We start from the raw sequence: 15013 nt of genomic DNA on the forward strand, positions 1-15013 counted from the left end.
TGAATCACGGTCGATCTATGATGATCCCGCTGCAATCAGTCCCGCTGCAATATTAACTGACGATGGGCCAACATGGGAAAACGAGATGGTCATCTGTTGCGACGCCACAGAATGTGCTGCACTGTACGCTCCGAAACGCTTGTGCCTGCACTAGCATTGTACACTACAGGCCATTACAACTTCTACACCAAGAAGAAATGCAGATGATAAACGGGTATTCATTGGAAAAATATATTATACTAGAACTTTTTCAAGTAATTTGGGCGCATAGATCCTGAGAAATCAGTACCCAGAACAACCACCTCTGGCCGTAATAACAGCCTTGATAAGCCTGGGCATTGAGTCCAACAGAGCTTGGATGGCGTGTCTAGGTACAGCTGCTCATGCAGCTTCAACACGATACCACAGTTCATCAAGAGTAGTGACTGGCGTATAGTGACGAGCCAGTTGCTCGGCCACCATTGACCAGACGTTTTCAGTTGGTGAGAGATCTGGAGAATGTGCTGGCCAGAGCAGCAGCCGAACATTTTCTGTATCCAGAAAGGCCCGTTCAGGACCTGCAACATGCGGTTGTGCATTATCCTGCTGAAATGTAGGGTTTCGCAGGGATCGAATGAAGGGTAGAGCCACGGGTCGTAACAAATCTGAAATGTAACGTCCACTGTTCAAAGTGCCATCAATGTGAACAAGAGGTGACCGAGTCGTGTAACGAATGGCACCCCATACCATCACGTCGGGTGATACGCCAGTCACCTACTCGTGGTCACGGTCCTTTAACGACTTTATACCAAACGGTGTGTGTGTGTGTGTGTGTTTGGAGGGGGGGGGGAGGGAGACAAAAAGTCGTTACCCATTGTAGTCCACCGAAAACATGGAAATGTTGACAACCTACAAAGAACCTACTACTACTTCAACTCACATTACGTTCGACATGATGATGCCGCACATTGCGCGACAGCTGTGCGAAAGTGCGGTGATGAGAAATTTGTTGGAATAGTTACTGGAGGACGAGGGACAATAGTAGTGCCTTCCAGATGTCCTGACCTTATCTCAAGAAATTTCTTCTTTTGGTGTTATGTTAAAGACAATGCTACAAAACCACAGACAACTGTGAGCTGAAAGAAGCTATTTACAACGCTTTTGAAGACCTTATTCTAATAAATGACTGTGCGACAATCATGCCTAAGGGTCCCAAATCGTCTGACGAAAAGTAACAGCAGGGATGGAAAAAAAATTAGGGCAAGGATGTTATAAATTAGGTTGTACCTTCAATAAAGCTTTCAGTTATTTCAGAATTCGAGTTGTTTGTTATGTATTCGATTAGGTTACGATGGGTAATGACTTTTGGCCTGCCTTGTAGATTATCACGACAGTAGCACGTGAACGGGCAACCATCTACGCCGCTTCCGAGACGGTCGTTCACAGGCGCCGGTCCATACCAAAGTTCCTTCAAAGTCGCTCATGTCAGTGAATTTCCCCATTTACGTCCCGTATAGTTGCTATAATGAGCCCCATTTGTGTTGATACCATTTATATACATTCCTTACAGCGTCACGTCCCTGTGACGCGAGAAGAACCTATTCACTGTCACGGTGGGTAGTGCTCAGAATATCTTCATTCGTCAGTACATCTATATGAACTGAAAGCGCCCAATTGAGGCTCGTTGATATACTAATCAGAGAAGAGCAAGAGTCTTATTCTGCATTGTTCGAAGTACACGATTTTACATTTCTGAACATGCAAAAGCAAGTTTCCAATTTTTACACCGCAATGAAAAGTTTTAATATTTGACGGAGTGTCATTTTGTTGTTTTCGTGATTACGTTTCTCTTTTTGTTACTTATAGGGCCTATTGCTATCGAGATGACGCTCATACAATTCTGTCTGAAGTTAATATTTTTATATCTAATGGTTGCTTACGTCTATTAAGGAACCTTCATCGACGGACATTAACTTTTAACGATAAGGAGACTGTATAAGCGGACTGATTTCCGCGTGAAATCATCGGGCTTTGTTTGTATAGCATTTTCTCTGGGAATATTAACGGGTGCTTGACGGAGCCGCACACCATTAGGCAATGTCTTACCTGAAAATGGCAGGGTGAAATATGAAGTGGGCATCAGAATACTCAGGGGCAATACAGTAAGCCTGCGTGATTGATTTCGACTCTGGGCCTGCAGTTTTGCGGCTTTTCGCTTGTCACGCTCTTTTATGTAGTTGTAGCACGAGAGGGAGTTGATTGAAATTTTCTGTTCCTGCACTTGACGTTACAAACTAGCTGCAATTTAGGTGTATTATTTCTCGAAGTATTGCCTCCTTAAATGAGCTGAGTTTGGGTGTGGGTTCAGTCGTAGTTCGCTTAGCTAAAAGTAGATCTAAGGAGTGGGTCCGGCATGTGTAACAGATAAGGAAGGGAAGTTAGAGATGTGATGATACGTACAGTTGTGTGACCTTCGGGTAAGTGAGTCAGTACTTAAAAATGTGGAGCAACAAGATGAGCGACTTACAACAAACAATAAGATCCAGAAGCAGAGCCATGTACAACAAGAAGACATAAACTATGGTTGACTCATGCCAGTCATATATAATGTATTTAATTGGGACTGTTGCATAAACTATAGTGTAGATATTGTAGACGTACGATTGGTTAGTGGATGCAGTAGGTAACCGAAAGAATACTCTGGTGTTAGTAAAAGCGGATGATAATTTCACGTGAGTGGAAGTTGTCTAACTAGTGGCTTGGAACTTAGTTGAGTTAGGATGTTTGAGAGTCCGGTCTGATACATAAATATCTTGAGCAAAAATTCTAAACTGTAGATTTGGGTGAAATTCCACTTCAGAACGAAAGACTGATTTTCAACGACGTGTGAATAAAATTTTAGGCTGACGGAGCGTTAACATATGATTAATCTAAATAAAGTATTTTGAATATTGCTGTAATTCAGATGAGGTGGTGCCACGGCGTACTGAACTGCTGTAGACGACCTGCTGTAAGAGAATTTACTTGCCTCAACTCTGGAGTCGGTTGCACACTTACAAGATGCCCATTATACGTTCTAGATGTGAGTTGAGGGTCTCAGAGGTCGTTGTTTGCCAACGTATTCGTCACTGGAGAGTGACTGGGAAACTAGCTGTACGGAATATCTGGTGCTTAGTTTGCAAAAAATCTACTGATACTGCGAATCCGATTCGTTTCTCCTACGATGCCAAATGGAGAATAGAGCGTGGGACCGATGCAGCTGCTTGTGCCAGCTCCGCTTTTCAAAGGAACGTAAGAAAATTCAGTGCATTTCTTCTCAACGTCGAGAGCTTAATTCCAAAGGCACAGTAAAATGGAGAGCTTAAGAACTTAGAAATTTCAGTTTCTGAGCACAATCTCACAAGTAACATTTGGTGAAACTAAAATCTTGTCTTATGCTTCTACATACTTGGATTCTACAGAATTTAGAATATGCCGCAACAACTCCAACTGGGAGAGGGGATATTACACTGTCCAGTCGCATTAATGTGACCACTTGTCAGAAGCCTGAGTAACCAATTTCTGCAGAGCGGGACGCTGCGAGACATGCAGGAAAAAAGTCTGGAAGCTACCGACAGGGATATGGAGCCATACTCCCTTCAGTGACGTGGCCATGATCCATAGCGGGAGCAGCCCCATTGAAATGGTCCCACGGATTCTTGACTGGGTTAAAATCCTGGGAGTCTGGTGGTCAGGGGAAGACGTTAAACTTGTCCTGGTGCTCCTCGAACGACGCACATACACTGCGAGCTGAGAGACACGTTGCATTGTCCTGCTGGTAGATGCCACAATGCTGAGGGAAAACAAACTGCATGTAGCGGTGGACATGGTCCACAATGATAGATGCATACTTGTGCTGATGCATTGTGCCTTTCAGAATTACGAGCTCACTCAGAGAAAGCTGTTAAAACATTTCCCATACCAGATCACTTCCACCTCTGGTCTGTACGCGTTTGTTCTCAGACGTTTTACGCTGTACACGCCATCGGCCATCTGTCCGATGGAGCGTAAAACGTGATTCATCTGAAAAGGACACCTGTCGCCGCTCATTGGACGGTCAATTATGATATTGGCGAGCAGATTCCAGCCTTCATTGCTAACGAACAGCTGTAAGCATGGATGCACGAGTCAGGCGCCTGCTGCGGAGGCTCATGCGCAGCAACATTCGCTGTACAGTCGTTTAGAAAGTACTGTTGTAACCCATTAGTTCACCTAGGCGCTCAGCTGTGCAAAAAAAAAAAAAAAAAAAAAAAAAAAATGAAATGGCTATGAGCACTATGGGACTTAACATCTGAGGTCATCAGTCCCCTAGAACTTAGAACTACTTAAACCTAACTAACCTAAGGACATCACACACATCCATGCCCGAGGTAGGATTCGAACCTGCGAGCGTAGCAGTCGCGCGGTTCCGGACTGAAGCGCCTAGAACCGCTTGGCCACCAGCGGCCGGCAGCTGCTCAACTGTTGAACATCTATTGGCCCGAGCACATCTCCTCAACTGTCGTTCCTCCCTGTCCTCAATGGCTTCGTCGTGCACCACGATTGCCTCGACCTCGGATTTTGATAGAATCATTTTTCCGTACACAGAATACTTTAAACACCGCAGCGCTCGAACAATCTACAAACTTAGCCGTTTCAGAAATGCTTCCACTCTTGGCCCAAAAGCTAATGATCATCCCCTTTTTGGATGTCGGATAAATCGCTCTTTCCGCGTTGTGACAACGACGGCACCCGTGTCGCGTCTCTCACATACTCGCTTTGTGTACCCTTCACTGCTAGTGCTGCCAGCTACCGTCGGCACGTTAACGTCCGACATAGACGGTGGTCATATTAATGCGACTGGACCGTGTGTATACCAACGTTGGTCTTCCAACGTTACTATTACCACTGTGCTCCAAAGTAGACATATCTTTTATTGCACTTTTATCATGTGAATGGATTGCGAAAATGCAGAAGAATCGTTATGTACAAGAACTGCCGTGAAAAGGGCGATTCCAGTAACACAGCGTCGGGCATTCGAGAATTTTAATGTCAAGCGTAGTCTGTGGCAACGCATGTGCAGCAGCAGCGCATATTGGAGTGGGGGATGCTGGTCCACGTGACATTAGTTGAATCGAGTAAGGAGACGGCGGAACACGCTTGCAGCTTAGACGTCAGAATGGAATACATTGATTACAGGTATTAACAATATAGCAATCTGCCACAGATTTGGACCAAGGGATCAATATTCTCATAATCTTCTTGCATTAAACTGTTTTCAACCAATCGAAAAGTAAATGATTTATAAAGCAAATTCTGGAGTGTTGTGAAGTTGGAAGCAGCCAAAGGCGGTCCGAAAGTTGTCGAAATTTTAGTGCTGAATTTTAGAGCACTAATAAGTAAGTCTTGGCTCAGATTTGGTCTGGGACATGTCATGTGTTACTTAAGATGAATTTTAGATTACTCTTCCATTGCTCGTGTGGCTAAGTTGGTCGGTATTTGCGATACAGAACAGGAAGTTAGGAAATATACGAAATAAAGAGTGAATTTTGTATAATCTATGTAGCCTGAGTGATGATGTAATGCCAGTCTGTAGGTGTCTTTTTCTTCAATTCAAGAGGACAGCACATTTAGCAGCTTCGAATAAATATTAATTAACTAGCGACATGCTCCGAGTTTGCACGATTAGTACGAAGTATCTACTTGTTTGATCTAGCGCTAATAAATAGTACACTAAATCCTACCTCCTAAGTAGGCCTATCAGTGAAACCATATTTAAATCCCTACAGTAGTTCCTGAGATTGGCCTTCACATACACATACACAGAACATACGGCGGGGGACTATAATTTATAATATGTACAGATACCACTCTGCTCTCTGGAGTTGCGGCGACTGTTTACTTCACAGCTTTTCCCGCCAGGTATCCCTCCTCTGTAGCTCCCATCAGTGCCACGTGACATCACTTTAAACGCCAATTAAATATGGAGCAGATAACAATATATATGTTGCACACTCATCATTAATGTAATTATAAGTTACATACAATGACATTTCTGTCAATCAGTCTATCTATTAGTGAAAAACGCTAGAAATTCTGTTAAGTAGTTCCCAACACTAGACGTACGGAAACATATGGAAAAACGCGGTTCAGGACTTTAAGTAATTTATATGGAAAGACACGGCTTCATTTTTGGGCTCCGTATCTCAGTCGGTAAAAAACGGAACCCTTATAGGATTGCTTTGTTGCCCTTATGACTGCCTGTCTGTCCGTCTTTGAAGACCCCTTTTCGTCAGAAACTGGTAGAGGCACGAAGTTTAAGTTTGTGTCAATTACTAAGTTACGCGGTTCCTTGGCGGTGTAAAAAATAAAAAATAAAAAAATAAAAAAATCTTCAACTTGAATAAAACAAAAAAAATGTGGCCATTTATATCATACATTTTGATACTTGGAGCCTCAATCATCAAAACTTATAGATGTACTATTTACATGCGTGTCGGGCATTTTGATTTAGCGGTAATGCGCTTTCCTCGAAAGCAGAAGTCGCGAGATCGAATCTTGGTTGGACAACACATTTTTTCAATCTTCGTTTTAACTTTGTCTTCACGTCTCAACGACGTGAGGAGTCGACAGTAATGAGACGTCATTCCGATTCCTCGTTAAATTGTAGGTCCCCTTTCCCTGATTGAAGAACGGGGATTGGTTGGGCACACGCAAGTGGCCAAAGTGGTGCCCAACAGAAATACTTGCACCTTGCTGCTGACCCGCACGAAATTATTATTACTTTCTACACAGATAATTAAGTTTGTACGGAACTCTCAGACCTCGTCGTACTCTCACTTGCCCGAATTCTTTTTAGACAGTAGCACTGTAAGACACAATTCATTTAGGCAACGACATGCAAAAAATGTTGCCTGTAGACAATAAGTGCTGCATCTGTGAGGGACGAGGAGCTGCACCAAATTGAGTAATACCTATTTTTCCGAGGCCACACTGACGCCAGCTCAGGGTTTGGTAGTCGTATGCACTACATCTGAGCTGTAGCTCCCACTGCGATGTGTTCGCCAGAGAAACTTTATGGTGACTTCAGTGCCGTCTGAGGGCAAAGTGTCAGGGTGGATCCATTAAAAACCACAGAGGTAGCTCCTAAAAAGTTGCAAAACACTAGTCAGCAAATATGTGATTGATTGTGTCATAACATCGTTGTCCTGAATATTCGCTAGTTGTCATAACTCGATTATGATATTCTATGGCCATTTGTGATCGTGTTCCAGATATTAACAAAGAGTAGAGCACGTTTTGTCCAAAAAGTTATTTGCGTGAACTTGAAAACACGTAGTAGTTTCTACGTGCGAATGCAAACTTCCTCGTGTGATTTCCTAGCGTTGCTGCCCTTGGATCACGGGATCCTGTGAAAAAATTGGAACTTTGTAAGGGTGCTGATGACCGCGCAGTTGAGCTCCCCGCAAACCAATCATCGTCATCATCGTGTGACTGCACTGATGTTTCGACAATTTTCAGGTCGCCATATCTTCTCGCAGGTATCTCTGTAGGTTTCTCCCGGTATTGTAAAAGGGTTTCAGAAATCAACAGGTGAATTAAGCCTAGAAAAGTTGAAAGACTATGTGGGTACAGTACAAGCGACGCCTCACCTTGTCACCTTGCTGTAGTCCGCCTTTCTCTGCAGGCCCGCCCGGAACAGTCCACACGATGTAGGCGAACAGCCGGCCGTCGGCTCCCGTCTTTCCTCCGACGACACGCATTCCAAAGCCACGAGCTGCAACATACAAGTGTGATGGCGTTAGCCCATGACGCAGACAGGGGGTCGGGCGCATCAAGTGTACAGCGCACCACTCAAACATAGGCTGGATATGATTCTATCGACAGAGACTTTTGGCAAGTGGTATCCAACCTATCGTTACTAGTAAATGAAAGTTTCAACTATAAGGCATGTAATGTATCTGGAATCATGACAGATCGATACTGATATCAAAAACACATCTTCAATTACTGATCATTACGCATTGTAAACTGAAATACAACCAAAGCTTACAGAACAAATTACAGGAGTAATACAACATTGGAGCACAACAGGTTCACATCTGTAACAACACATTTTGATATATGTTGAGATACACTACTGTACGAGGGAATGTGACATCAAGATATGGTGTACCCTTTATTACAGCTTGAACTCTGCTGGGAGAATGGGAACTCATTCTTCTTCAAGAGACGGAAGCAGTGATGTTGGGCGCTGGGGTCTGGGGCAATGTCCCCGTTCTAAACAGTGCCAAACGTGTTCCCATGGATACAGGTCGGGATTCTGGAGAGACCAGTCCATCTCAGGGATTTTAGTATCCACAAACCAGTGGTTCATAGATCCTGCTTTATGGCAGGTGCACTGTTAGGCTGATACTAGCAATCAACATCTATGAATTGTTCCTCTACTGTATGCAGTACACGATATTGTCAAATGTATTCATATCCTCCCGCATTTAGCGTTTCACTAAACGCAACAAGGGAGCACGAAAAACACCTCCATACTGTTACACGATTTCCTCCGTACTTCAGTGTTAGCGCTAATACGCGGTGGGCGGTAACGTTCTCTCTTGGGCGGGGAGTTCATTGTGTACAAGTTGAGCCATGCGCTCACTCATATCAATACCTATGCTTGAGGCACCTCTTTGGATTTCGTTGTTTAGCTACGGTTTCCGTGGCGTCTCATGAGGTGGCGCCTCTGCGGCGCCTCGAGCGACTTTTGTAAGCGCGCACGAAACTCACACAAGAGTGCGTCTGCTGGGGTTGAGTAACGCGCAAACAGTCTTCCTGGGTCGCGACCTGTTATTGCCAGCCATGGACTTCCGCACGCTGAATTTGTTTGGATCGTATTTACTTTGGGTCTACTAGAGAGTCGGCACTTTCCTCAGTCTGTGCTGTGCCGAACCATACTTTGATGGTAGACCTGTTTCCTGGTGCCTCTTGGTGGCGGACGTGGACACGTACACCAAGGCAGACAGGCCTCGACATGGGCACTTCCATGTTTACTGAGGCTTGTGTCATCAGGGGCACATCATATTTCTGCACTAGTTACTAGTGTGGAACAGGCATCTGACGTTACCTTAGAGTATATTGTGTGGTAAGTATGATCACAATGACCACACATGTAAACTGACTGATTCTATTTGTTTACATTGCATATGAAAACATATTATTATGGAATATCTCGCATCATTGTTCCACTGGCCTGTACAACAAACGAAACTGCTCACGCAATTTATGACGGCGTACCCAACGTTTGGCAGGTTTACTAATCAGTGTATATTGTTTTTATCTGAAGATAGCTTGTACGTAAGAAGTAACTAGTTATCAAACAAAAAAATTGCGATCTTGACTGTCAGGGATTTTTCCAAACACACAGAGTCAAACTTCTTGTGAGAATGACACATTTCATATCCACACAGAACCATCGCCCGTTACCACTGCATTGTGGACATTTCATGGTACCACAAAGATCCACACTATCCGTTAAAAGGAGACAGAGGTCCACCAGAGATAGAGTCCGTTATCTGCGTACCTCACACTCTTGTCGGTGTGCGCATTGCTGAATATGTAACCGAACTGGCGCAACTTACTCTTTCGCCGAGATGCTTCGACGTTGTGTTCATCATGTATTCTGCTGGCATCCTGCTATTTACAAGACTGTTTTAGATGCACAGAAAGACTAGGCCTGTAATATTAATACTAATGTTCTATGTGGCCAAACTGTGTTTCGTGGTGGACGTTTACATTTTACTTTAAGTGGCGTCGAAGTTGTTCCTGGGACAGCATCGCTTAAGGTCGTGATGATTCTGTATTACGTTCATTGACACAAGTTTGGAAAACTTTCCACCTTATGATTTGATTGCTTATGGAACTTTTACGATTAATCGATATGAAAAGGCGACCCGAACTGATATCTCCGGCAAATTTTTTATTGATAACCGTATGTGTATATGGACACGTCGTAAGTGTAAATTATCGAGAGACAACAGTGTATTGCATTTATTTGGGGTGTGAAGTTTAAACTGATTGTTGATATGACTTTCTATAACAGTATTTAGGAACCTGTAGAAGTTAGAGATGTAATAGAATAGGACAAAGAAAAGAAAAGTCTCTGGTAATCCATCAAGTGGGACAGCAGCCGGACCCGTGGTTCTTGAATAATGATGACAAAACAAGTTGCTGTATTTTTATCTAAAGTCCTTTATTCTTTATTAAAACGTTCTACCAGTTTCGACATCACATCTTCAGGCCCCGAACGTAACCTGGCATCCACAACCGTTTTCATGTGCAATGAACAGAATCGTATGCAGTGGACCAAAATTAACATGTTGGGCTTATTATTGCCACGGAAGGTACGGAATCCAGTTAATTTTGGCCCGCTGCATACGATTCTGTTCATGACACACGAAAGCGGTTGTGGATGGCCTATCTGCGACAGGTTTTCCCCCTCTACGCACAACGTCTCTTTTGCAAAAGTTGTTTGAGAATTTTGTCTTAAGCGGATTTGTTGAGCGTGGGTAATGGTAATTGATGTTTGTATGTGTTCTGATACAGTGATGTCAGTCTTGTGTCATATGGTAACGAGAAAAGGGAGAAGATGAAAGACTGTACCGGGACATTGTCTGTTTCTATCGAATTTCACCAACGGGTCCACAGACGGAAGGAGAACTATCTGCGAATACAAGGTCGCATGCGCTTCTTGAAGAGAAACTGCGTAAAGTTTCGGAATTGGTTTCAGGACATAAAGTCTTATTGTCAGGAAACTTGCACCGCCGCCTCTTATCCCCTTTGCCGGCGAAATACTAGCGGTGGAAATTTCTCCCACCAACAGGATTAGGTGCTGCTCCCTTCGAGTCGAGAGCCACCACACAGGCCTACGTTAGCAGCCTCGGCTACGGCGGCGAGCAACAGGACAAAAGTCGGTGTAATTACAATATAGTGTTGCCGTCTAATTTACAAAACGTTTAGTGGAATTCTGAAACCAATGCTTAAAGTCCTACGGATTCTTCCTGAACAGCTGCAAACCATCCATGCATCACTTGCAATCGTTTTGGAACCCATCTTGCGGATAGCTTTCTCATGTCGAAATATTTATGCAAAATAATATGTACCCGTGCATTCGAGGTGCCCACAGCACTAGCAATCTCACGCACCTTAACTCTTCTGTCATCATTCATCATATCATGGATTTTATCAATGATTTCTGGAGTTATAACCTCCACAGGGCGTCCAGAACGTTTAGCATCACTTGTGCCCATATGGCCACTCCGAAAATTTTGAAACCATTTATAAACTGCTCCAGTCGAAGGTGCACAGTCACCTTAATGTTATCAAGCTTTTCGTTAGTCTCCTGAGGCGTTTTGCCTTTTATAAAGTAATGTTTAATCACCACACGAAATTCATTTTGGTCCATTTTTTGACAATCACTTGACTTCCTTTATTCACACGGATGCCAAACACAAAGAAATAGACCAATATGGCTGAAACTTGGTGTGCGTTCTTTCCAAAGACGCTACTAACTAAACATGACCTCGATACGCGCCGGTGGTTCCATTCCTCGGACTTTGCACGGACTTTTCAAACGCCCCGCGTACCGTACAGTTCATTTCAGTAAGGCAGTGGTGTTACATTCCGTTTCTTTAGTCTCATCCTTTGTCCTACCGTATCTTAGCCACGGGTATCTCATTTCAGTTAATGTGGATCTCTTGTGAATGTATTGTGCATTTTATATGTATTCGAACTAGAATTATTTGTCTGTTGTTCGATTCTCTTTCATTTCGCGAGTTTGGCTTTCTTGCGAGATAGTGAATCGCCACCACATGCTTCTCATGTTGTATACTGAGCTTTCAGCTCTGCTAATTCATCCTCTTCATCTCTTTTGCTGTTGCCCTTTTAATAATCTTCCGTATCAGAGTGAATTTGTTTTATTCGAACATCTTTGGCGAGTTGTGTGTTTTGCGTTGTGTTTCTTATCTTACCTGAATTAGATCACGTCCGTTCTTTGCACGTGGTGAGCTCTCAAAACACCATTATCATTTACTCAGCTTCGTCGTTTAATCTAAATTCCTTATCACGCTCCAAATTGCTTTTGTTCCGAATGTTTCCTATTTTTCGTATATCCGGAGCTGGGAATTTCTATGCACGTTCTTTGCTTAGTAGCCTACTGCTTTCCATCCGAGCTCTTGATATTCATAGAGCTTTTTTCTTTTCTCCAAAGCTGTCAACCACTTACACAAAGTTTTGAGATTTTTACAGAATTTTGTTACTTGTTCTGCTGCGTTAAAAAAGTTCCGCGCAGCATACTACGCTATCGCAGGTCCGAATACTTTTGATTACTGAATGTTGGTGATCTGGACAGAATGGAGCGAGCGTACCAAAACTGATAACTATTAACGAATTTCAAATCCTTTATTGACCGTTAAAAGTTGCAGTTCTTTAGATACTCGTATCAGGTTGCGAATCCTATAGCTGGGCTGTCTCCTGCTGAGGGAATGTGACATGTGAGTGAACGTGATAGCATAAACTATGAGGAAGTATGTGTTTTTTGTCAGGAGCAGTGTTTTAGGGCGGACGTAGTAGCAGCTCATGAACTGTTAAAATGAGAATACAAAACAAACATTTTACACAAGAACTTTTTCATTACTTAGTAGGTTCAGTTAGACTTGTCGTAAAGAAAGTTCTTTACAGTAGGAAATTGAAGGTTTTATGCACACAGCTGACACGTCAGTGTGCCAATATTTTAAACAGATTTTCCAGTTGGGATCGCCGGCCGGAGTGGCCGAGAGGTTGTAGGCGCTACAGTCTGGAACCGCGCTACCGCTACGATCGCAGGTTCGAATCCTGCCTCGGGCATGGATGTGTGTGATGTCCTTAGGTCAGTTAGGTTTAAGTAGTTCCCAGTTCTAGGGGACTGATGACCTCCGAGAAGTTGAGTCCCATTGTGCTCAGAGCTATTTGAACCATCTGAACCAGTTGGGATCACGTTATACTTCGCTTCAGGAGAGTCTGTGATTCTAAGGAAACTCACGGAGGTACGTGGGTCAAAGACCAATAGACAAATGCCGCGCCGTCGCAGTCATCATTCAAAGAGTGCAACAAAATGTAGATCAACTGACAATTTCAGAACCAAAATTGACCGACTTTTCTTTCCAAAGCGTTTCAACGACTCATACTTGATGTTGTAAAGAACGTTATAAATTTTCACGTGTATCAGTGTATTAAATGTGATCCCCTTTTTTACCTATGTAGTTTTACATTTGATATGCCTCTCTTGCTGTGTACTACATCCAGGCAGGCAGAAAGCGTTAACATAGTGGTTTGAAAAAGACTTTCAGCGGTCGAAACCGAACGTGATTTAGTATTATTACGTAGATGGCTATAGAGGGTTGATGACTATCCTTCCGGTACGAAATATAGCATAGTTCAAAATCTCGATAACCTACGACTTACGAATTAAGCGAGTAAGTCAGGCCACCTCTTTCTGCAACAAACGCAAGTAGAACAGAAAAAAGGTGTGTAATTAGGAAAATCGTTTGTTTTTAATATTCTAGACCACTGATAAGAAACAATAATTAAAAATAAGCATCATGTTTGAAAATAAACGAGAAATAGACAAATAGATCACAATTTCCATATAAATGTAGCAGTAGGCGTGCCAGTGAAGAACATGGCTTATTCTGGTCAACAATGCATACAGCTATTATGCATGCAGCTATTAGTGTATATACGGGATGAACACACATAACTTGGTTTAAATGGCTCTGAACACTATGGGACTTAACTTCTGAGGTCATCAGTCCCCTAGAACTTAGAACTACTTAAACCTAACTAATCTAAGGACATCACAAACATCCATGCCCGAGGCAGGATTCGAACCTGCGACCGTAGCGGTCGTGCGGTACCAGACTGTAGCGCCTAGAACCGCTCGGCCACCCCAGCCGGCACACATAACTGAAATCATTTTAACGATTTAAATGGGCAACCTAATGTAATAATCCAATATTTGAACACAATAGCAACCGCGTTAACAAATGTAATTCAAAATAAATTGAAAGCGAAACATCCGTCAAACGCTTTAACACAAACTCAGCAACTTTTGTAACCGGTGCCAACACAGAAGAGGAAAGTTAGTAGTTTCATGTTCCATGGTTCATTTGTACGATTAATCGTAATGATGTTAATGACTACTTTTACATTTACAATACGCATTAATATGTACAGCTGGCCTCTTGTTTACCATTCACAAGTTTTTTTTTGTTTTTTGTTTTTAAACAATGTGAATTAGTAGTTCCTATCCAGTAACTTTTACATACAACAAAATAGAAATTCTTCTACGCGGAACATAATGAGTTGTGAGAAGGAGAAATTTTTTCAGTTTGTTTTAAAATTTAATTTTGCTGTTTGTGTGACATTTTGTACCTTTAGGGTTTCACACATTTTGTATCATTGGATAGGTGCTTAAAGGGTTTTATGGTAGCACTGTGCGCCGTCCGTTTCGTGCTAAAGTTAACCTTGATGCGTAGTAATGATCGTCATTTCTTTCTTCTGGTGTTGTAATTACATGCATCATTATTCCTTTTGAATTGCAGTGTATTCTTTACAACAGACGTCATGATCTTCGTTTACGGTGCGATCCACTATCGGAATTTTTTCTTTTGTTGTTGTATAGAGTTTCCACTTACTGTGATAAATACAAAGGATGAGCAAATGTCTCTTGTAAACGGCTGTGCAAGAACAGAGTTGCATGCGAAATGTCGACTTGCCTTTATGCGCAAAATTTCCCGATGTTCACGGAGACAGACACAGCCTTAAAGTGCAACCTTAAAAAATAATGTGCTGTACCGGGTTAGCAATGTGGGCTCCGGTGCTCGTTGTCAGTAGTGTCACTGGCTATTGCAGTCTATGCATGACACAAAAAGTGATCCCAAAACGCTATTTATTTTAACGAATCTTGACAGGATTTATCGCAGTATGT

General features: G+C 42.7%; 1 protein-coding gene across 1 annotated transcript in view; it reads right to left on the minus strand.

Annotated features, from left to right (window-relative positions):
* The window catches only part of LOC126474601 (uncharacterized), a 692800-nt gene that overhangs the window by 19652 nt on the left and 658135 nt on the right, over nucleotides 1–15013 (minus strand). The window contains exon 11 of the mRNA XM_050102077.1: nucleotides 7650–7774. Coding sequence (XP_049958034.1) covers nucleotides 7650–7774 — 125 coding nt within the window. The remainder of the gene's footprint in view (nucleotides 1–7649; nucleotides 7775–15013) is intronic.

Source organism: Schistocerca serialis, chromosome 4 (assembly GCF_023864345.2).
Source record: "Schistocerca serialis cubense isolate TAMUIC-IGC-003099 chromosome 4, iqSchSeri2.2, whole genome shotgun sequence".
Taxonomy (NCBI): Eukaryota; Metazoa; Arthropoda; class Insecta; order Orthoptera; family Acrididae; genus Schistocerca; species Schistocerca serialis.